General features: G+C 43.3%; 1 protein-coding gene across 2 annotated transcripts in view; it reads right to left on the bottom strand.

Moving 5' to 3' along the window:
- Positions 1-9,421: 9,421 nt before the first annotated feature.
- SUGT1 (SGT1 homolog, MIS12 kinetochore complex assembly cochaperone) overlaps positions 9,422-24,992 on the bottom strand; it is a 56,380-nt gene continuing 40,809 nt past the window's right edge. For both annotated transcript variants that reach the window (XM_033948892.1, XM_033948893.1), the window contains 3 exons: positions 21,792-21,879; positions 10,598-10,779; positions 9,422-9,956 (listed from right to left, as the gene is read on the bottom strand). In XM_033948892.1, the coding sequence (XP_033804783.1) occupies positions 9,855-9,956; positions 10,598-10,779; positions 21,792-21,879 (372 nt within the window). In that variant the 3' untranslated portion in view covers positions 9,422-9,854. The remainder of the gene's footprint in view (positions 9,957-10,597; positions 10,780-21,791; positions 21,880-24,992) is intronic.

Here is a 24,992-nt window from a genome sequence, read left to right as displayed (position 1 = left end):
TTATTTGGGATTTTAATGCAGTCCTGGACCCAGATATGGATAGATTGGGAGGGGCCTCGCCTATGGATTTCAGATCAGTCAGAGGGTTTACTCAATTTTGTAGGGTTTTGGACCTTGTTGATGTGTGGAGATATCATCCTTTGGATAAGGATTTCACACATGTGGCCCGTGCTCATCCCACCATGTCCTGAATAGATTATATTTTGGTTGTCTCTTCTTTTTTGTCCTGGGTGAATTGAGCAGAAATTGATGTCCCTATTATTTCCGACCATGCTTTGATATGGGTGGAGGTTCGGGGTATGCAATTTGGAGGTCGACCTGGTCCGTGGAGATTTCCTCGTTTTTTTTATATTGGGATTGGCGTTTTCGGGATCATATTATCCAATGTTGGCAACAGTTTTTTTTTAATGTTTCTTCCGCCTCCAATCCGGTGTTATTGTGGGAAACTGCCAAAGCGGTTCTTCATGGAGAAACGATAGCGTATGTAGCCCGACAACGCAAGGAACAATCGCGTGATCTTTTATATTTACACCGGAAGGTGGAGGTTTGTAAACGTCAGTGGATTGCTTCTGGTTCCCAGATGGATCATGATTCCCTTCTGGTGGCTCAGGTGGCCCTTCAATCTAAGATTCATGAACATAGTCAGAGGTCCCTTCATTATTACCGCCATTGGTTTTATAAATATGGTAATAGGTCTGGTAGCCTTCTGGCCCGTTTGGTACATCCTTGGCAGGGCCCTCATTTTTGTACAGGACTTTATTTTCAGGGTGTTTTTGTCACTGATCAGGACTGCTTGACGGAGATTTTTTATGAGCATTTTCGGGAATTTTATACTAAGCGGCAGTCCATCCCAGCCACGTTACATTTTTATTTTCAGACTCTTCATTTGCCCCAACTTTCGGGGGAGTTTACGGTAATCAGTAATGAACCGATCACTGCCATGGACATTAGTCAGGTGATTAAAGAATCTGTCCAAAGCTCCGGGACCTGACAGTCTCTCATCAGTTTTACAAAATTCTGCAAGGTCATGTAGTCAAGCATTTGGAGGCTTATTTTGCTCAGGTAGTGTTGGATGGGCACTTTCCAGCCCATGTTAATCATGCTCATGTAGCATTGATCCTCAAACTTGATAAAAAATCTTACATCAGTGGACTCTTATCGTCCTATTTCATTAATTATGAACTTAAATTGCTAGCAAAACTTTTTGCTACGCATTTATCTTCCCTTTTGCCTAAGGCGATTCATCCGGACCAGGTTGGCTTCATTCGGGGGAGGCAGGCGGTGTGGAATGTGAGAAAAGTTATGGCCGCATTGGGACACAGTGTTACTTATTCTCTTCCGGCCCTCCTGATTAGTTTAGATGCCCGTAAAGCTTTTGACTGTGTGGATTGGGAATATTTGTTTTTGGCTTTGGGTAAATTTGGGCTGGGGGGCCTGTTTCTGGACATGGTGCGGGTTCTTTATGCCAATCCCAGTGTGGCAGTGCTGGTTAATGGCACTGTGTCAGCCGGTTCCGGGGTGTCTGCTTTCTCCTTTACTTTTTATTTTATCTTTGGAACCTTTGTTGCACCGTATCAGGGAGGATGGCTCTATTTTGGGCCTTCCTGTGGGTCAGGATGAAGTATAGTGCCTGGCTTTGCTGATGATATTTTGTTGTTGCTGACCCAGCCCCAACGTTCTCTTCAACAGGTCTTGCAGCTAGTTGAGTGTCATGGGGCGATCTCGGGTTTTGAGTTAAATTTGGACAAGTCAGAGGCCTTGCCGTTTAGTGGGTATGCTTATGAGGATTGGATCTCCCCTTTTCCTTTGCGAAAGGTGGCGCACAGACTCAAATACTTGGGGATATTTATCACAGGTGACCTTCAAAGAGCTTATGTGTAAATTTTTGCTGTGTTATTGAGTAAATCCCGGGGACTTATTGGCTCTTTGGACCAAATTCCCGTTGACATTGCGGGGGAAAATTGCTTTGTTCAAAATGGTATCGTTTCCAAAATGGATTTATGTGTTGCAGACTTTTCTTATGTATATCATGAATAAGGACATTGGTCATTATCAAAAAGTTTTGCGTAAGTTTCTTTGGAACAATAAGAAGCCCAGATTGACTTTAGCACAACTCTATTTGCCGCTGGGGAGAGTGGTTTGGCATTGCCGGACCTGAGAAAATACAATGTTGCCTGTCTCCTCCGACATTTGGTTGACTGGATTAAGAATACTCAATATTATACTCCTGCTTCCTTTGAACGACAGTTGATGGCACCAACGCATTTGTTGTATTATCTTCATGCGAAACGACCCTATCGGATTATTCCTACTCGTTCTCATCCTTTGCTGAAATCTATGAGACAGTGTTGGCAATGGTTATGCAAACGTATGCATTTGCCCTTTACCTCTACTGTGCTATTGCCCTTGTGGGGGAATCGGGACCTGGATCCAGATGGCTCTAAGACCTACTTGCGGAGCTGGTATGACCATGGTCTCTGTTATGTGCGGGATGTGGTGACGGCACGGGGCCTTCCCGTCCCCTTCCCTGATCTTCAAACTCAGGGGGTCTTGCTGGCTCGGGACTGGCTTTATTATGGCCAAGTCATCCATTATCTGCTCTCCCTGGACCGCTCTACTTTGAATGAAGATATGGTGGATATGGTTCAGGAAACCTTGACCCTGTCTCATCCATCCCGAACAAGTTTATCCTTTCACCAGGTCAGCTTGGGAAGTTTCAGTGTTCCCTGGAATTATGATGCTGTGGCGGTGGTTTGGAATCAGGACCTTGCTTCTACTGAGCAGATTACTGGTGAGGGCTTGCGTGTTCTTATGCGACATCTCCCGTGTCTGACTTGCTCGGTGGTGTTGCAGGAACAACACTACAAATTCTTGTTGAGACTTTACATCTCCCCATACAGGGCGTTGGTTGCTGGCTTTGCTACTCATGTTGATTGTCCTAAGTGCCATTCCACACCAGCTGGTCTGTTTCACATGTTTTGGTTCTGCAACAGAATACAAACCTTCTGGTCCTTTGTTGGTTTCCATCTGCAGATGATTATAAAAAAAAAAGAATTCCCCTGAGGGCGGATGTTTTACTTTTCTATCAATTCACCTCTTTGGGATTCTCTAAGGGTAATTCCTTATTGCTGAAAAAAGCTTTGTTGTTGTCTCGTAAATGTATCCTTTTGTTATGGCAGCAAGCAGAAGTGCCTACCCTTACTATGTGGAAAAATGAATTGTTTACCCTGTTGAAGTATGAATATTTGGATGTTAAGAATTGTGGCCCTGGTCGATGGAGGAAATTCCGGGCGATTTGGGCTCCTGTTTGGGACAGTTTCCGAAGTGCTCTTTTGAATTTCTGACACTGGAGTGCTTGGAGGGGTGAGGGGGCTTTGGGGGTAGGTTTGTGTTTGGATTCTTGGTTGGGACCATTTGTCTCCGCGCAGACAACACGTGGTAGACTTTTTCATCGTGTGTTTTGGTTTGTTTCTGATTGTATCTGTTTCCGGATTATTGTATATTTACTTTTGTATTTTTACTTCAAAATAAAAATTTTGAAATAAAAAAAAATTGATGTGGAGAGCTTATTTTGATAGCCAGGATACTCATATGAAGTCTGACAGTGAGCCAGGGGGGCTTGGGCTCCCAGGGCACATCAGCAGCATTGCCAGAAGCTGACCAAGATCCTGTGAACCTTTCTACAGGGATTCAGAAGGCAAGGGATCAGTCTATTTGCCTCTGATCTCACAGAGCAAGTCTTCCCTACTAGGCGATATAGGGTTGCATACAGAAGTGAGTACGCAGGACGCAGTGGGGACTCACGATCAAGGGGAAGATCCCACTGTACATCAGCTGTTCAAGCTTTCTGCATTATTAGAGATCATTACTGGCTCCCTGCGGGAGTTACAGTTAGACTCCTAGCAGGCTCCTTCCACTCTGTGGTCTATCCTGAGCAGACAGCGTGCAGCCCACATCTTTTCACTGGCATCCTGATATTAGTGTTTTAGTCACAGAACATTGGGATGCTCCTGAGGGCTTTTAAAAGGTAGCCAAAACAATGTCTAGTCTGGTCAATATTTTCAATGGAGAGGGTTAAATAGTGGGGTTCATAGGGGTCTGTGCTGGGAGCTTTTTAAACATATTTATCAATGATCTAGAGATGGAAATAACTAGTGAGGTAATTAGATTTGCTGATGACACAAAAGTTGTTCAAAGTTGTTAAATTGCAAAGAGGATTGTGAAACAGGGTGTCAAAATGGCAGATGACGTTTAATGTGAGCAAGTGCAAAGTGATGCACGGTTCTTTGTTAGGAGTCACTTCCCAGGAAAAGGATCCAGGTGTCATTGTTGAGGATACATTGAAACTCAGCGGCTCTGAAAGCAAATAGAATGTTAGGAATAATCAGTAAAGGAATAGAAAACAAAGATGAAAATGTTTTGTGTTGTATCACTCTATGGTACAGCTGCACCTCGAATACTGTGTGCAATTCTGGTTGTCAGCTCAAAAAAGATACAGCAAATTAGAAAAAGTACAGAGAAGGGCAACGAAAATGATAAAAAGGATGGAATGACTTCCCTATGAGGAAAGGCTAAAGTGACTAGATCTCTTCAGCTTGGAGAAGAGACAGCTCAGTGGGGATATGTTAGGGGTCTATAAAATAATGAGTGATGTGGAAAGGGTAGATATGAATCACTTGCTCACTCTTTCCAAAAATACTAGGACTAGGGGGCATACAATGAAACTACTAAGTAGTAGATTTAAAACAAAACAGAAAACATTAATTCACACGTTTAATTAAACTCTGGAATTCGTTGCCAGAGAATGTGGCAAAATCAGTTAGCTTAGCAGGTTTTAAAAAAAGGTTTGGATAATTTCCTAAAAGAGAAGACAATAGGCCATTAGTGAGATGGCTTGGGGAAATCCACTGCTTATTCCTAGGATAAGCAGCATAAATCTATTTTACATGGGATCTAGCTAGATATTTGGGAACTAGGTTGGCCATTGTTGGAAACAGGATGCTGGGCTTGATGGACCTTCAGTCTTGCCCAGTATGGCAATTCTTATGTTCTGTATCCTATGGCAGTGTTCAACCTTTTTACACCCGTGGACTGGCAGAAATAAAAGAATTATTTTGTGGACCGGCAAACTAATAGGACTAAAATTTAAAAACCCCGTTTACGCTCCATTTCCGTGAGCTCGGTCCCCGCAAACCATCTGATCCCATCTGCACAAGCCGCAATTATGATTTTATATTGAATGTATTTTATTAAAGTATAAAAAGAAACAATATTCTGAACAATTGTGATTTTATAAATACAAATATACAGAGCACGGACCAACAAAACCCCTGTCTCCCCTCCCCTTCACATATATCCCCTCTACTATCAAGAAAACTGAACAAGCCAAGTTCATAGAAATATCATGCTAACAGAATACTGCAGTCCCCAGTTATGTCTCTAGCAGGATATATATTTCAAATCTGATATATTCTAATCACAAAATAGAAATAAAATTATTTGTTTCTACCTTTTGTTGGCTCTGGTTTCTGCTTTCATCTTCTTTTCACTCTCTTCCTTCCAGCATCTGCCCTCTCTGTCTCTTCAATCCAGCATCTGCCCCTTCTATCTACTGTCTGACCTCTCCCCCTTCCATATGGTATTTGTCTTCTTTCTATGCCCCTCTCCCCTTTCCATCCAGCCTATGCCCCTCTCTCCTTTTTACACGATTCACTACAGCTTCACTGCTCCCTTCATTTTTATCTCTCCTACACCAGATCTAGCATCTTTGTCCCTCTCAATTTCTATGCTGACCCCCCTTCCCATATCATTGCTATCTCTCCCCTTTCCCTCCTCTAATCTCCCTGCAAGCTGTTTCCTTCCTTTTTTCTTCTCCCTTCACTCCTCCCCCTGTCCAGCAGTAACTCTCTTCCTTTTCCTTTCCCTCATCCCCTCCCAGCAGCATCTCTCCTTCTCCCTCCCTCCAGGTCCAGTAGCAGCTGTCCCTTTTCCCCCCTTGCCCAGCAGCTTCCCAGACTCCTTTCCCTCCTTCCCTCCCAGCAGCATCTTTCCTTCTCCCTCTCCAGGTCCAGTAGCAGTTGTCCCTTTTTCCCCCTTACCCAGCAGCTTCCCAGACTCCTTTCCCTCCCCCCTCCCAGCAGCATCTCTCCTTCTCCCTCTCCAGGTCCAGTAGCAGCTGTCCCTTTTTTCCCCTTACCCAGCAGCTTCCCAGACTCCTTTCCCTCCCCCCTCCCAGCAGCATCTCTCCTTCTCCCTCTCCAGGTCCAGTAGCAGCTGTCCCTTTTCCCCCCTCCCAGCAGCATCTCTCCTTCTCCCTCTCCAGGTCCAGTAGCAGCTGTCCCTTTTTCCCCCTTACCCAGCAGCTTCACAGACTCCTTTCCTTCCCCCCTCCCAGCAGCATCTCTCTTTCTCCAGGTCCAGTAGCAGCTGTCCCTTTTTCCCCCTTACCCAGCAGCTTCCCAGACTCCTTTCCCTCCCCCCTCCCAGCAGCATCTCTCCTTCTCCCTCTCTAGGTCCAGTAGCAGCTGTCCCTTTTTTTTTTCCACCATGCCAGCAGCTTTCTCCCCTCCCAGCAACTCTCCTTACTTGCCAGCGCTGCGATTCAGAAAGGCAGCCTCGGGTCCTTTGTTGGGTCGCACCGCCTCTGAGGAAAGCGGAAGTTGCATCATCAGAGGCGGCCCGACTCAGCAAAAGCTCCAAGGCTTCCTTCCTGAATCGCTGCACTTGTAAGGAGAGCCGCTGGGAGGGAAGAAAGCACAGTCGGAGGCTCCCCATTATATCTCCGGCCCTGCGCTCCTCGATCTTGCCGGTCCTGCGCGGACCGGCAGGAAATTGAAGAAGTTAATCTCGCCGGTCCTGCGCGGACCAGCAGGAATTTTCTGTGGACCGGCGGTTGAAGAACTGTGTCCTATGGCACAGGTGTGTCAACAGATGTTCTCTCAGCCTAAGGTAAATTCTTTGGTAGCTCAGTATACTTACAGGTGCAAATGCAGAGTGTGTATCAGAGCAAGTCACTTAATCCACCACTGCCCCAGGTACATTAGATAGATTGTTGATATATTTTGAACACCATATTTTGTATTTGTGTGAATAGATTGTGAGCCACCAGGACAGATAAGGAAAATGCTTTAAGTACTTGTATGTAAACCGCTTCAAGTGTGGTTGTATAACTATAAAAACATGGTATACAAGCCCAATTCCTTTCCCTTTCATTTATCCTCAGGTAACCAAGTGAGGGAGATGTAATATTAAAGGATATGCAGGATCACAGAGTGGATGTGGTCTTAAAAAGGCAATTTGAAGCTCTGGCCTTAGGGATCTAAGCAGCCTCTTTTGTGGCATGCACTTGTCATACCAAGATGCAGGGTCTCACCCTGGCACAGGGTGAGCCTCTGCCCCATCTGCTGTTAGCAGGAGTGAATTATGTGGCCAATGCTCTCTACGACATCTTCAGAGTCATGAGCAAAGTCTCAGCTTATTCCATTTCAGCCCATAGAATGTTCTGGATTAGGCAATAAGTGGGAGATTCCACTTCCAAGGCTACCCCTCAGCAGACTCCCTTTCAAAGGACAGGTGTTTAGAAAAGGTCTGGACAATCTGATGGCCAGCATGGCAGATCGCCGGCCCAAATCTCCACCTGATAGCAGACCGAGCCTCTAGAGATTCTGGGTGGTCTAATGTTCATAATTCCAGGCACTTTTGACATTACTCAGGAGGAGTCTCAGCTCTGAGATCCTATTAGGGATAATGGTAGAGATTCACAGGACCAAGGAGAAGCCAAGCCTCCAATTTTCATCCCACTTCAACCTCCAAGTAAACACAATGAGGATAGATGTAAGGCTTCAGCCTATGCAGAGGTCTAGGCGCAGATCTCATCAAATCACTGGGTGCTGGAGTTCATTCAGGGAGGGTACAAGCTCAGGTTCACCCATCCCTTAAGAGACTAGTTTGTGGACTCCCCAATGGAGAGTCCACAAAAAGCATTAAGAGTCTTAGCAACAGTACAGAGACTTGTAGAAATTCAGGTCATAGAACCAATGCCACCAGAAGAATTGAGCTCGGGCAGAGACTCCATATACTTCATAGTGTCCAAGAAAGGCTCAGAAGATTGGAGACCAATCCTGGGATCTCAAACACATCAATGAGGACCCGAAGGTTCCACACTTTCACATGGAGACAATGCGGTCAGTAATCACAGCTGTAACTCCCGGGAAATTTTTTACTTTTCTGGACTTGACAGAAGCCTACCTGCACATTCACATGTTTCAGGAGCACAGAAGGTTCCTGAGATTCCATGTGCTGGAGAGACATTATCAGTTCTCAGTGCTCCCTTTTGGCCTGGCAACAGCACCCCACATGTTCACCACAGTGGTGGTAGCAGTGCATCTCCAAAGGGCAGGATTGCAAGTATATCCATACCTGAACGACTGATTGATTAGAACTCCATAGTTCTCAGAAGAAGAACAGACAATGACTCAAGTGCAGAGCCTGGACTGGATTGAAAATTTTCAAAAGAACCAACTGGTCCCGTCTCAATTGCTGGAATACCTGGGAGTTCTATTCAACACAGTGGAAGGCATGCAGACAGAGGTTTAGCACTCAGATTTCAGACATAACGGCGGAGTCAGCAACTTCAGCCTAGCACTTCGCCAATTGCTAGGCTCCATGGCAGCCACTACATTTGTGGTTCCTTGGGCAAAGGCTTGCATACATCCTTTCCAGAGCACACTGCTGTCTCAGTGGTCCCCACAATCAGACTCCCTTCAAATGACATTCCTGTGGACTCCAGATTCTCACAGAAGTACGAGTTGGTGGCTTTGTCCACAGTCATTATTATGAGGCATGCCCTTCAGAATAGCTTTGTGGGAGATTCTCACAACAGAAGCTAGCCTGTTCGGCTGGAGAGGCCACTTTAATGGTCACCCAGTCCAGGGGAAGTGGTCGGCTTCTCAGAGAAAATGGTCCATCAACAAACTGGAGCTTTGGATCATTCGGTTGGCATTACAAAAGCTGGAGAAGATTATGGAAGGACAAGCTGTCTGAGTCTTCTCTGACATGCTACAGTGGTGGCATGTGTCAACTGCCAAGGAAGTACCTATTTTTTATCCAATTTCTCCTAATCTCTCATTAGAAAAGTGTTCAGCTGGCCTGATTTTGGCTAAATGGCTGTATGGGACTTAGTATACCTCTAATCTTAATGGCAAACGAGACTTAGGAAGTATTTGAGGAAAAAAAACTGCTTAGGTAGATCACTAAGAAAATATGTGGTTCTGGAAGGCTTAAATTCACATCAGTTTTAAAGACAATACATAAAATGATAAAATAGGGCATCTTACTTCTTCAGTGATTTTACACATCCTCACTAGGATGGATACTAAAAGCCAGTTAAGCCATTATTCTGGGAAAAAAAACACACAATGTCTATCAAAACAGTACAATGGTTGCATTTTTATTTTTAATCATATCTAAAAGGCAAAATCAAATGTTAACACTGACCAATGGATAGACTGCTTAAATTAAAGCTCACCCAAAGAGCTGCCCTCTTGGATAAGTCAATGTTATTTCATTACAAAATCTAGTACCCTAAGAATTAAATCAACAAATCTCCATCCCTCCAACTATCATTTTAATGATTTCTTGCCCCAGAGAAAAAATAAGGTACACTTGTGACTCGGATCAGCAATATGAAGAGATGACAAATCTATCTTTTTTCCTGATCATGTTTAAAATCACCTGCAGATAAAGAAATTTCTAAAGTACATGAGAAGACATGTGAGGTCACACCTCCAAGGAAAAACATTCAGTGCTCAAGTTCAAGATCATCATGTGACTCAATAAGCAAACAGCAAATCCAACTAGAATTGTTTCCACTCCATGTCATCAGGAGACTTTACTTCTACTTTCTTTTTGCCCACATCTGACCAGTTGGTGCTCAGAACAGTACCTCCTGATTCCATCTGCAAAAATGTAAAAGCATTTTCAGAAGTTCGCCAACAGATATTTAACACTAGTCTATATTTTAAAAAGTCTTAAAGTTATTTCAAAATTATTCTCAATAGTAAAGCAGTTAGTTCCCAATTGGTAGTTTCTTCATATATCAATACATCTATATATAGAACTACAAAGTACAGTTTTAATGTATAAGGTTTCAAATCGTCCTTTAACTTGTGATCACTAAGGCATTAAAAACAACCTCATTAAGAGGTGAAGGAGGAGCAGCTTCTTTATGGAGCACACAGCAGACAGGACAGGCAACAAAACTTGTGCAGTCCTCCCATCAAAGAGCTGTGATTACTACATCAGCAGAATATCTGATCCAAGGACAAGTAGCATAAGCAATAAAAAATGAACTGTAGAACATTAAGCTATCAGTAATGACCCATGTTAAAACAAAGGGAGAAGGGTTCCAATGGTCCACAGAATGGCTTAACAGCTGATCTGTAAACTTTGTCTATTATTACAAGTTCAGCCCACAAAAATGAAAGAAAGTAAAGTAGTATGGAAAATATCTGTATGCACATTTTTCCTTAAATAAAATAGAGTTTTTAAAAGTTACTAAACAGTATTTAGATGTCATCTGAAAAGTCTAGTGTCTTACAAATGACTTATTCATGGCGCGTTTCACTTCATCTGTGCCATCTGCATAGATCTGCTGGAATAACTGGTTTAATGCTGCATCTCCCTCTAACTTTTCAGACTTCTCCTCTTCTTTGATCTGACCCACCAATTTATCCCAGTTCCTTGTATAGTGAGATGATGATGGATACATGTGCTTGGAATCTGGGAAAAAAGTAATTAAAATGAATAAATTCTAGTCAAGTTAACACTTCTATTCACTATATTTGATAAATCGCACAATTTTGGACCAGCCAAGTTAAGGCAATTTAGAAAAGAATTAAAAACAATTAGAAAAATAGAAAAGAACTCCATTAAGGAAAGAGAAAATAATAATAATAATAAGCTTTTGATGATATTGACAGGAGTTGCCATTCAACAAATAATGTATAACTGGAAAGATTGTACAAAGTTGAATTATTGTTTCTGGTGGAATTCAGTATGTCATGTGTTTAAAATGGAAAGAGCATTGGCAGTTCAAAAAGGTTACTATAATAAATTTAAGGATGTATGGGGGCCATTTTTAAATTATTCTAATGAATAATTTACACTTTCCCCAATTTTAATTCTTACATGTGGATCGGGGGGGGGGGTTGGATTTCTATTAATAATATATATGAATGATAAGATGTTATATTCATGTGGTATATTTTTTTGTTGTATATAGAAGTGGGAGGGGGTGGGGGTTATATCTTTTTGTTGTATGATATGGTAGATTTTCAAGTGATATTGTATTCTAATTGTTTAATATTTACTGTACACTTGTGAATTATAAAATGAATAAAGAACTTAAAAAAAAAGAAAGGAAAGAGAAAACTCACATACACTGGGGAAGTAGAGAAAAGACAGGAAACAGTAAAGCAGCAATTGCTGCCAAGCCCCAGATCCCACCCTTTAAAATACTAAGAGAATGCTTTGGAGAACAAATGAATCTTCAAATTGACTTTAAATTTAGCAAAAGAGAGGTTAGAGTGAAGTCCCGGGGCAAAGCATTCCACAAGGCAGGAGCAAGAAAGAAAAAAAGGACTGTTTCTTTTAGATTTTCAGTGCCCATGGGAGAGTAGTGGAAGAGCCAAGAGATGATAGTTAAGCAAGCAAAGTGTTCTCCCTGGCATAGGGTATATAATGTCTTTCGCTAAATAATCCAGGGCCCCTCTTGAGTGCTCTACAATAATAATAATAATAACTTTTATTTGTATACTGCAATACCATAAGCAGTTCAGAGCGGTTTATAGAGGAAGAGACTGTACATATACAGTGATGTTACAGAGAATATTGTCAAATATATTGGTAACAAATTTCAATTACATTAGTGAGCCGAAGGAGATTAGGTATAACCGGAAATATGTCGGAGATACAGCAGGTAATGCAGTGATATAGCAGGGTAGGAAGGAGTCAGATAAATTTATCAAAGAGATAGGTTTTGACTGATTTCCTGAAGGATTGGTAGGAGGGTGCACATGAAATGAGGGTAGACAGACAATTATTCCATTTGCCAGCTTGGAATGACAGTGTTCTATCAAGAAATCTCTTGTATACACAGCCCTTCAGGGAGGGGAAGGCAAATAGTTGGGCATTACGTGTGTGAGTGGTGCCAAGAAACACAAAGTGATGCGATAAGTAAATTGGGGATGAACAGTTATGGTTTTGAAGCAGAGGGTCAGAATCTTAAATTATATTCTGGATGTAACAGGTAGCCAATGTAATGTAATTGCAAAAATAGCAAGGGTCACATGATCATGTCTTTTGGCTCTATATAGAAAATGTGCTGCGGTATTATGCAGGCACTGCAAACATTTAATCGCAAATGATGGTAGATCCGCATATACCATATTACATTAATCTAGATGAGACATTACTAGGAAGTGATATAGCATATGTAGAGTCTCTGAGGTTAGAAAAGGATGAACACAAGAGAGCTGGAGCAAGATGAAGAAACCAGGGTTTCACATTAGCAGTCACCACCCAAGAAAAAGATCTAAGTATCACAGTGGGGAAAGAAAATAGAATGTTAAAAATTATCAGGAAAAGAATGAAAGACAAAGATGAAAATGTTATCATGCCTTTGTATCGCTCTATGATGCAGCTACACCTTGAATACCATGTGCAGTTCTGGTTACCACATCTCAAAACAGATATAGCAGAATTAGAAAAGGTACAGAGAAGGGTGACAAAAATGAGAAAGAAAATAGAATGTTAAGAATTATCAGGAAAGGAATAAAAAACAAAGATGAAAATGTTATCATGCCTTTGTATTGCTCTATGATGCAGCTACACCTTGAATACCATGTGCAGTTCTGGTTACCACATCTCAAAACAGATAAAGCAGAATTAGAAAAGGTACAGAGAAGGGTGACAAAAATGATAAAAGGCATGGGACATCTTCCCTATGAGGAAAGGCTAAAGCGGCTAGGGCTCTTCAGCCTGGAGAAGACACAGCTCAGAGGAGATATGATAGAGATCTATAAAATACTGAGTGGAATGGAACGAGTACTTGGGAATCACTTATTTATTCTTTCCAAAAATACTAGGACTAGTGGGCATGTAATTAAACTACTAAATAATAGATTTTAAACAAACCAGAGAAAATATTTCTTCACTCAACAGGTAATTAAACTCTGGAATTTGTTGCCAGAAAATGTAGTGAAAGTGGTAAGCTTAGCAGGGTTTAAAAAAGGTTTGGATAATTTCCTAAAAGAGAAGTCCATAAGCAATTATTGAGATGGCTTGTGGAAATCCTACGATAAGCACATGGAATCAGTTTTTCTCCTTGGGATTTTGCTGGGTACTTGTGGCCTGGTTTGGCCACTACAGGAAACAGGATACTGGGCTTGATGGACCTTTGGTATGTCCCAGTATGGCAATTGTGTTCAGACTGCAGTACAGAGGAAATTTTCTTCAAAACTTAAGCGTGATACCAAAATGTCACGGAGGGTGAGGAGAGCCAAAGAGAATAGGAGTTATAGATGGGGACAGGATGCAATTTGAGATTCAGCAGGTCACCATCTTTTCAGCATTAAGGATCAGATGATTATCTTGTAATCAATAGACTATAGCAGGGGTGCCCACACTTTTTGGGCTTGTGAGCTACTTTTAAAATGACCAAGTCAAAATGATCTACCAACAATAAAATTTTTTTAAAAAACCACAAGGCACACTGTACGCTGAGAAAATGTTAATTATCAATACCTGAAGCGGAGAAAGTGTTTGCAGGAGAAATAGAAGACAGCCTCACCACAGTTGAAGTGGACTTAGACCAGATATACTATCAGATCGACAAACTTAAAAGTGACAAATCCCCTGGACCAGATGGAATTCACCCGAGAGTCTTAAAGGAATTGAAGGTTGAAATCGGAGAGTTATTGCAAAAACTTGCAAACCTGACAATCAGAACTGGACAGATACCGGACGACTGGAGGATAGCGAACGTCACCCCAATTTTCAAAAAAGGATCGAGAGGGGAACCGGGCAACTATAGACCTGTGAGTCTTACGTCTGTCCCCGGCAAGATGGTTGAAGCATTGATCAAGGATAGCATGGTCCGGCACTTGGACGCACACGACTTGATGAAACCCAGTCAACATGGATTCAGGAAAGGGAAATCATGTTTGACGAATTTACTCCAATTTTTTGAGACCGTGAACGAGCAAATTGATAGTGGGAAGCCGGTGGACATAATATACTTGGACTTCCAGAAAGCGTTCGACAAAGTTCCACACGAAAGACTTCTCAGGAAACTACAAAGCCATGGCATAGAGGGGGATATACAAAGATGGATAGGCAAATGGCTGGAAAACCGAAAGCAGAGAGTGGGCATAAATGGGAAGTTCTCCGACTGGGAGAAAGTGACTAGTGGTGTACCCCAGGGCTCAGTACTTGGGCCGATCCTTTTTAATATTTATATCAATGACCTGGAGGAAGGAACATCCAGTGAGATCATCAAGTTTGCAGACGATACAAAACTATGCCGGGCGATCAGATCGCAGGAGGATAGAGAGAAACTCCAGAGCGACTTGTGTCGGTTAGAAACATGGGCGGAGAAATGGCAGATGAAGTTCAATGTGGAGAAATGCAAGGTAATGCATTTAGGCAATAAGAATAAGGAATACGAGTATACAATGTCAGGTGCAACTCTGGGGAAGAGTGAACAAGAAAAGGACCTGGGTGTAATGATAGATAGGACCCTGAAGCCGTCGGCACAATGCGCGGCAGCGGCAAAGAAGGCAAATAGAATGTTGGGCATGATAAAGAAAGGAATCTCGAGTAGATCGGAGAAAGTTATAATGCCGCTTTATAGGGCAATGGTCAGACCACACTTGGAATACTGCGTCCAACATTGGTCTCCCTACCTAAAGAAGGATATAAAACTGCTGGAGAGGGTGCAGAGACGAGCAACAAAACTGGTGAAGGGTATGGAGAAACTGGAATACAAGGACAGACTTATAACACTAGGATTGTTCTCCCTTGAGAAAAGGAGACTGCGTGGGGATATGATCGAGACCTTCAAAATACTGAAAGGAATCGACAAAATAGAGCAGAGAAGATTATTTACATTGTCCAATTTGACACGGACTAGAGGACATGAAATGAAGCTAAGGGGGGACAGGTTCAGGACTAATGTCAGGAAGTTCTGCTTCACTCAGAGAGTGGTTGACACCTGGAATGCCCTCCCAGATGAGATTATTGCGGAATCGACCGTCCTAGGCTTCAAGAGCAAACTAGATGCATATCTCCTTAAGAGAGGCATGTAAGGATATGGTGGACTATAAATTACGACAGGTGTACACCTGCCAGGGCCTCCGCGTGTGCGGATCGCCGGACTTGATGGACCGAAGGTCTGATCCGGAGATGGCATTTCTTATGTTCTTATCATTCCTATTCCGGGGTTTTTTCAAAGAGGTCAAGGCAGATGACTCTATGCACTGTCACCTCAGTAACAACCATACAAAAATAGACAAATATACCCCCCCACCCTTTTTACTAAACCACAATAGCAGTTTTTAGCGCAGGGAGCTGCACTGAATGCCCAGCGCTGCTCTCAACACTCATAGGCTCCCTACGCTAAAAACCGCTATTGCGGTTTAGTAATAGGGGGCCATAGTGCAAAATATAGACAGCAGATATAAATTCAGACACATTTTGATCACTAAATTTAAAATAAAATAATTTTTCCTACCTTGTTGTCTGGTGTTCATGAGTCTCTGGTTGCACTTTCTTCTTCTGACTGTGCATCCAATCTACCTTCCCTTCTTTCAGCCTTTATGCTTCCTCTCCTCCAGACCTCATTCCCTCCCCCAACTTTTTCTTCCTCTCTCCCTTCCCTTTCTTTCTCCCTGCCTCCCTTTCTTTTTTCCTCTCTTCATGCCCCCTTTCTTTTTTCTGTTTCCCTTCTGTCTCCCTGCCCTCCCCAAACCACTGCCGTTAGGCAGGGACAGGGCACAGGGCAGGCAGGCAGGCCTAGTGACAGGCAGGCCCCATACCCCTCTCGTACCCTAAACCAGCCCCCAGTACCTTAAATCATCTCCCTACATACCCCCAGTACCTTTTTTAATCATACCCCCTGTACTTTTTAAAATCCCTCCTTCCCTCCCTAGATGGCTAACCTGGCATTTTAAACATCTCCCCACCCTCAGTACCTTTTAAAATCCCTCCCTCCCTCCCTAGATGGCTATCCTGATATTTTAAACATCCCCTCACCCCCCGGTACCTTGATGCAATCCTGGCGGTCCAGCGCTGCATCGGCAGCCTTCCCTGCTGGACAGACACCCAAGTCCCCATCTGCCGCGGCGGTAATAGGCAGGTGTGAGCCCCGAGTGCGCCTGCCTGGTCTTGTGCTGCCCGAATGGTGTCATCTCGGCTGGCTCCCCCTTCTGCGCCGGAAGTGAAATCCAGACACGAGTCCGGAGCGCGTCTGCCTGATCCCGCACCGCTGCTCGAATGGTGCAGTCAACTCCTGCGAGTCTCACGAGAACCAACAGCACCATTTGGGCGGCGGCACAGGACCAGGCAGGCGCAAGCCCCAAGCGCGGACTGGGGGAAAGGAAGGGCAGGAGGACCCGGACCTGACCGGCCGTGCACCCGGGGCGGACCGCCCCCCCATTGGTACGCCACCGACGTTCACCCCGCCCTGCCAGCACTCTGATTGGCTGGCGTTCTTCAAGAGGCGGGCCAGTCAGGAGGGGAAAAAAGAGAAGGGGAAAAGGGAACCCGCTCTGCGATCGACTGGGGTCGCCTGAGCGAGCGACCTGTCAATCGCGATTGACGTATTGGGCACCCCTGGACTATAGCATCTAAGCAATGTTGTAAAGAGTTCAAACTGGAAGCAACTAATAATAACTTTATTCTTTTATACCGCCATAACCAAAAGTTTTAGGTGGTTTACACCAAAAAGAGCTGCACATAATCAGGCTCGAGGAATGGATATCGACATGGTAGATGAGGTTCAACATGGATAAGTGTAAAGTGATACATGTTGGTAACAAAAATCTCAAGCACGAGTACAGGATGTCCGGGGCGGTACTTGGAGAAACCTCCCAGGAAAGGGATTTGGGAGTTCTGATCAACAAGTCAATGAAGCCGTCTACGCAATGTGCGGTGGCGAAAAGGGAGAACAGAATGTTAGAAATGATAAAGAAGGGGATCACAAACAGATTGGTTATCATGCCGCTGTACTGGGCCATGGTGCGCCCTCACTTGGAGTAATGCGTACAGCACTGGTCGACGTACATGAAGGACACGGTACTACTCGAGAGGGTACAGAGAAGAGCAACTAAGATGGTTAAGGGGTTGGAGGAGCTGCCGTACAGCGAAAGATTAGAGAAACTGGGCCTCTTTTCCCTCAAAGGAGATTGAGAGGGGACATGATCGAAACATTCAAGGTACTGAAGGGGATAGACTTAGTAGATAAGGACAGGTTGTTCACCCTCTCCAAGGTAGGAAGAACGAGAGGGCACTCTTTAAAGTTGAAAGGGGATAGATTCCGTACAAACATAAGAAAGTTCTTCTTCACCCAGAGAGTGGTGGAAAACTGGAACGCTCTCCCGGAGGCTGTCATAGGGGAAAACACCCTTCAGGCATTCAAGACAAAGTTAGACAAGTTCCTACTGAACAAGGACATACGCTGGTAGGGCTAGTCTCAGTTAGGGTGCTGGTCTTTGACCAAAAGGGCTGCTGCGTGAGAGGACTGCTGGGCATGATGAACCATTGGTCTGACCCAGCAGTGGCACTTCTTATGTTCTTATGACAATCAGCGAAATACAATAATACAGTAAAAAATACAAATATTTGTAAAATAGAATTTCAATAATAATGGTAGACCAAAAGAATGTCATCTGCATAAATATAAACGGGGATATTGAAGGACTGAAGAGTAGCTAAAGGACAAAGAAAAATATTGAATAGACACTTGTGGGACCCCACAGGTGTTATCAAAAAAGGAGAACACTGAATGAATCATCTGCTACTGTAAATGATCAATGCTGAAGAAATGAAGTGAAGCAACACTACAGACAACCCAAGCAAAGATAGTCTTTGATGCAAAATGGAATGGTTAATAAGATAGAAGGCTGCTGGCAGATCCAAAGAGACTAAGAGTAACTAAGCCTTTATCCAGATTATCATATATTTCATTTAGTAGGGGGGTAATAATGGTCTCTGTATTGTAGCCTACTTGGAAGCCTGATTGTCTAGAGCAGACATGGGCAAACTATGGCCCGTGGGCCATATTCGGCACGTTTAGTTTTTTAAACCGGCCCGCCAAATTACCTTCGTGGCGATGTTTACTTTTCTTTCTACAAGCAGCCGGAGCCTTGAAGTCGCGTGTGGCTGCCGGAATGTCCTCGTCAGAAGCAACCGGAAACAGGAAGTTGCGTCAGAGGAGAGCTTTCCGGCAGACGCACGCAACTTCAAGGCTCTGGCTGCTTGTAAAAAGTAAAGTAAACATTGCCACGAAGTTAAGGAAGGGAGGGGTCTGCTGGACTGCATAAAGGGTGCTGGAGGGAGGGAGGGGTGGTGGGAGGGGAGAAGACGCTGCTGAGGGGAACTGGGGAAAAGAGAGAGAGATGAGAAGACACTACTGAAGGGAACTGGGTAAGAGAGGGGAGAGAGGTGAAGATGTGGCTGAAGGGAACTGGGGAAGAGAGAGAGGGGGGGGGGTTGAAGACGCCGCTGAAGGGAACTGGGGAAGAGAGAGAGGGGGGATGAAGACACCGCTGAAGGGAACTGGGGAAGAAAGAAAGACAGAGAAAGAGAGAGAGAAAGAGAGAGAAAGAGAGAGAAAAAGAGAGAGAGAGAGAGAAAAAGAGAGAGAGAGAGAGAGAAAGAGCGAGAGACAGAGTAAGAGAAAGAGAGAGAGAAAGAGCCAGGGAAAGAGAAAAAGAGAGAGAGAGAAGACGCCGCTGAAGGGAACTGGGGAAGAGAAAGAGGGGGGGTGAAGACGCTGCTCAAGGGAACTGGGGAAGAGAGAGGGGGGGAGTGAAGACGCCACTGAAGGGAACGGGGGGGGAGGAGAGGAGAGAGAGAGATGCTGAAGGGAACTGGGGAAGAGAAAGAGAGGGGAGAAAATGCTGCTGAAGGGAACTGGGGAATTGAGAGATGCCAGACTATGGGGGATGTGGAGGGAAGAAGATGGGGGCCAGACCAATGGGGGGAGGGAGAGGCAAAGTAACAGAGCATATGGAAGAGGCAGAGAGAAAGCAGACAGTGGATGGAAGGAATTGAATGAGGAGAAGATAAGGAAAGCAGAAATCAGGCAATAAAAGGTAGAAAAAAAAATTCAATTTATCTTCTTTTTTTTGCTTTAGGATAAAGTAGTATATTAGTTGTGTTGAATATCTTTTTCTCTAGTTTAGCAACCAGAACTTTGATTTATAAAATGACAATTGTACAGAATATTGTTTCTTTTTATACTTTAATAAAATAAGTTCAAGGGAGGAGAAGGAATTCGGAAAATTTAAAAGTAACTTAAAAACTTTTCTTTTTAAAGATGCCTTTGCAAACTCATTTTATTAGGTTACTACTCCATTTTACTTTATTATATTTTTTAACTACTACCCTCGTGCATTTTCCCTGAATGTCTCTTCTTTACTTTAATGAATTGTATTTCACTCCTCCTTACCTAATGTTAAGAGTATGTCAAACTGAGTGTAATTTAGTCTTTTTAAATATTCGTATGTAATGTACTGTCGCCTAACAAATGTAAATTTTAATGTGTACATTGCTTAGAAGTTTGATTAAGCGATTATTCAAGATACCTAATAAACTTGAAACTTGATTCGAGGCTTGTGTGGATGGGATCAGATGGTTTGTGGGAACAGGATGGGGACCAAGCTCGCGGGGCGGGGACCAAGTTCACAGGGGCGGAACGGGTCCGGCCCCTCTGTCAAATTTAAGAACCCATTGTGGCCCACGAGTCAAAAGGTTTACCCACCCTTGGTCTAGAGTGTAGGATATGGGTGACCTCTGCATGAGTAATGAGTTGTTGATAAACCAGCTTTTCTGTTATTTTAGACAGAACGGGAAATGTAGAGACTTAGGTGATATCTACTAGAGGCAGATTTGTCTAACAATGCTTTCTTAAGGATAGGTCGTTTCGCAGCAGTTTTCCAAATATCCGGCAGAAAACCAAAGCCAGACTTGACGTGACCAATTGCAGAATTCTAGGAAAAAGGCCTAAAGAAGTCACTTTCAGCCAAGCTGAAGGCACAGGATCAAATCTAGAGGGGGCTAACTTCACTTACTCTCCAAGTCCTAAGGAAGGTTATGTTAAATTGTGACTTTTCCGAACAAAAAGTATCTAAAGAGGAAGCAGTATGCAGCTCACAGTGCACTGCAGGAAAATAAAATTCCAATTTGATGATTTTCTCAGAAAAATAAAACCTTAATTCCTCTGCTGAGGGGAATCTCCCCTTAAGGGCAGAGCTGTTTCTTAGTAAGCTTAGACAAGAGAGTAAAAAGCCTACTTGAAGGTTTTTGTGATAATTCAAGTTGCTTGGTGAAGTAATCATTTTTAGCTTTATCTATAGTACAGCCATGTAGAAGTTATGGTGGACTTTATATGTTTGAAGATATCCTTCAGTTCTATATTTGCACCAGGCTCATTTGGATTTATGGACTTGTGATTTTATTGTCTGGAGGCAGTGGATTTACCGTTTGAATACAGTAACCCCGTACAGACTGAATAATGAATTAGAATGGCCCACTCTTGTGTAGGATATATGCCCTGGGGATGGGTCCGAATATATGTCATCCATAAAAGATAAACAAAAATAAATATAATAAATAAAGAATAAAATGTATAGAATTATTAGAGGGCTCAGTTCTGATGTCAGACGTCAGCATGGTTGAGTGGTGGATCACGCTGGCTGAAGAAGCCAGAGCGGGCTTAAAACAGGAAATCGGAAGTAGTTTCCCCATTCTTGTGGAGCGTAGTGGTCTGTTCAGAATGGTGTGTTATTTATGAGGTAAGATGGTAGGGAAAAAGGTTTTAAATAAAACAGTCGATAAGTTATTGATTGGTTTTATATGTAAGGGCTGGATGTGAGATTAAATATGCTCTTTTTGTAATCATAGGGAGTGATAGCCTTGAAGAAACCGTTGGAAACACATGGGTAAAACATGTTGGTATATCTCCCCCATTTGATTTACGATCATACAGCCAAGTGCAAATAATAAAATCAAATGTTATATACATAGTGGAATAAGAGAATTTAAAAAAAAACAAAAAACTAAAGAATAAAGAATAAATATTAAAACAAATCAATCCAGTGACGATTTAAGGGGTAAAGCTATCCACTATGAGTGAATGCTGAGTGGGAGGTGGCCTCGCTGAAGATCGAGGTTAGGATCACCTAGGAACTTTATGTAAGAACAAGGTGTTAATGTATGCGGTTTACTTTCTAGCATACAGAAGGTGCCAAATTCAACAAGCAGCATATTGACAACAATTTCTATCAAAATGCTACTTGTCTTTTTAAACAAGAAATAATATAAATGTGCTGTATGCAGCTAAATTTAGCAGTACAGTTCCAGAAGAACTAATAACTATAAATGCCAAGGAATTTTAAACTAAATTTTATGGAAGCTACATATTTAATGGCATACGTACGGAAATTAAAGGTGTCTTTTTTTTTGGGGGGGGGGGAAGACAGCTCATTTGATGATAGGATAATACAACAAACCTGGTGTGATATGCTTTAAGCTGAGATCTCCTTGCCCCTCCAGTTTTTCCCATCTTATAGCCTCCTGTTTTTTCAACTTTATCTCAACCTATGAAACAGAAAATAAAATACACAAACTAATTATTACAAAAGCTAGAAACCCTACAAAGTGTTTCTCGGGGGAAAGATCATTACATCAGTTTTATAAAAACATGATAGATTTCCAAATTGAACAATGGTCTGAAGAGGGTATGATTTCCAGACTGAATCATAGTACAAAGTATGTGATCGACCCTAAGATTGATCTCTTGCAAACAAATCTCAATTTTATTCTAAAGTAAACAGAGCTTAGTGGTGGGCTCTACATACATGTTCACAACCACACAATGAATTTTGAAAGTACATGTTTTAAGAAACTGTATTGCTTAACAGAAATAAGTTTCTATTCAGTATTTACTAAGGTTTAGAATAGGAACAAAGAAAATTGCAACTAAGAATGGAAAAGAAGTAAACCAACTAATTTTCAAGACTCCTCATGAAGAGCTAGCCAAATTTAAAGTAAGTTAAATTAAACAATGGGGATAGATGTGATATATCAAAGAATATTGAGGGGATTTAGGTAGTTCTGTCAACTTCACTGCCTGAAGTATTTAGCTAGTCAAAAGTGGTGCTGGGGCCGAACCTGTTCAATATGTTTGTGAGCGTCATTGCCAAAGGGTTAGAAGGAAAGGTTTGCCTTTTTGCAGATGATACCAAGATCTGCAACAGAGTAGACACCAAAGAGTGAGTGGAAAACATGAAAAAGGATCTGCAAAACTTAGAGGAATGGTTTAGTGTTTGGCAACTAAAATTGAATACAAAAAAGTGCAGAGTAATGCATTTGGGGATTAGAAATCTGAGGGAGTCGTATATGCTGGGAGGTGAGAAGCTGATATGCATGGATGGGGAGAGGAACTTTGGGGTGTTAGTGTCCGAAGATCTAAAGGCAAAGAAACAGTGTAACAAAGTGGTGGCTGTTGCCAGAAGGATAGAGAGAGAGGCGTAACCAGTAGAAGAGAGGTATTGACGACCAGTACAGGTCGTTGGTGAGGCCCTACTTGGAGTATTATGTACAATTTTGGAGAACATATCTGGCAAAGGATATAAGATGACTTGAAGCAGTCCAGAGAAAGGCAACGAAAATGGTAGGGGGTTTGAACCAAAGATGTATGAGGAGAGATGAATATGTATACCCTAGAGCAGTGTGTCTCAACCTTTTCAAGCCAAGTACCCCCTAAGCCTAACAAATACTAACCGAGTACCCCTGCCCAAGCTCCGCCCCGACTTGCCCAAACTCCGCCCCTGACTCCACCACCTTAATAATACTAACTGTAATGCAATTTCTTCCATCCATTTTTCATATACAAGCAATGTAATCTTATTAATACACTAGTATTTTAGCCCATTATATTAACAGGTGCTAGAATATATGTCTGTCTTTCTTTATTTCTGTCTCTCTCCCTCCCGCTGTCTTTGTTTCTGTCTGTCTCTCTCCCTGGCCCCCTTTGTCTGTCTATCTTTCTGTGTCTCTCTCTGCCCCTGTGTCTTTCTTCTTTTCTTTCTGTCTGCCTTCCTCCCGCTGTCTGTCTTTCTTTCCCCCCCCTCACTTCCCTGTGCAGCAGCCACAGCAGCATTCCCTCCCCCTCCATGTCCCTATGCAGCAGCATTTCCCCCACCCTACTTCCTTATATGAATGGGCTTTAGACTTGGCTGTATAAATTTGGGGTTTTTGTATCCTGAGAAAGGTGGATGTGATGCCCACGTAGCAGTGCATACTCACTGTGTAGAGAGGTCTGTGTCGGTGTCTCTTAGGGAGCGCATGTCACTATCATAGAGCGGCGTGCGTCCGTTGCGTTTAGGAGCACGTCGCTCCCTGTGCGCGTGGAGCTGCAGCGCTCCCGCTGGCAGCCACGGGGTGGCACTGTGACCCGGGCTGCGGCCAGGCTCCAGGCTTGGCCGCGGCTCCGTCACTCAACGAGCGAGACCTGGGCGAGTGGCGGCGGGCTGGGCCTCGCGGCACACGGAATTGCAGAGTGGTGGCTGCTGCAGCCTCCAGCCTGGCCTCGAGATGTCCGGCAAAATCAAAAATGAGGTAAGGAGAGGCGGAGGGGGCAGGAAAAGTCGAGGCTGAGCCAGGCACCAGCGCAGCGCATAGGCCTCAAGACCCCCCCTTATAATGTAAGAGGCAGCCGATTCTCTTAACTTCCGATAGGCTCCATTAGACAGCCGCCTCCCCCCCCACCCCGTCATGTCCCAAGAGACGGCCGCCTCTTCCCCCACAGCTTCTATGATACCCTAAGAGACAGCCACTCCCTATGCTTCCGACGGACGGAATTATACCTTAAGAAACAACAGTCATCCCCCCCCCCCCCCGAGTGTGGGGCAGTTGTAGGCGCGCATGCGCACTCCTTCCTCCACGGACATACAGATCAGGCAACACGCAGATAAGAGTGCGCATGCCTCCTGGCGATGCAGGCAGTGAAGCTTGACCCCTCCATCCTCAACCTGCTGACAACTACAAGTGACTATAAATCATTCCGAAAAGAAATCAAAACTCTGCTTTTCAAAAAAAACTATACAACCTTCTTATTCCCTCCTCTCGCTTCCTCCGCCTTCCACACAAACTACCAGCTAATCTCCCCCTTCTACTTGTATCCTCCCTCTGACCCCATCACGAAACCAACCCTAAACCTCTTCCTCCCTTCTATTCAACACCCTTACTCTGTAATTCCCTTGCATCCACTATATAAGCGTCCCCTGCATCTACTATGTAATCATCCCCAAAAAGGCAACTTCTTGGCAATGTCCAGCTACCTTATGCTGTAAATTGTAACTTCCTGGAAATGTCCAGCTACCTTATACTGTTATCCAGCTATCTTATACTGTAAATTGTAACTTCTTGGAAATGTCCAGCTACCTTATACTGTTATTTGAAATTCCTGGAAATGTCCAGCTATCTTACTCTGTAATCCGCTTAGAACTGCAAGGTACAGGCGGAATAGAAGTCACTAATGTAATGTAATGTAATGTAATTTTATTATATTAGATAATGGTAACCACAAAATTAAAAAAACACAAAGCACACTGTATACAGAGAAAATGTTAATTATCATTTATATTCAGGTTTTTTCAAAGAAGTCAAGGCAGATGACTTTAAAATATGCAATGTCACCTCAGTAACAA

This window comes from Geotrypetes seraphini, chromosome 6 (genome assembly GCF_902459505.1).
Source record: "Geotrypetes seraphini chromosome 6, aGeoSer1.1, whole genome shotgun sequence".
NCBI lineage: Eukaryota > Metazoa > Chordata > Amphibia > Gymnophiona > Dermophiidae > Geotrypetes > Geotrypetes seraphini.
Note: the sequence above shows the minus strand (reverse complement) of the source record. Positions and strands in the feature narration are given on the sequence as shown.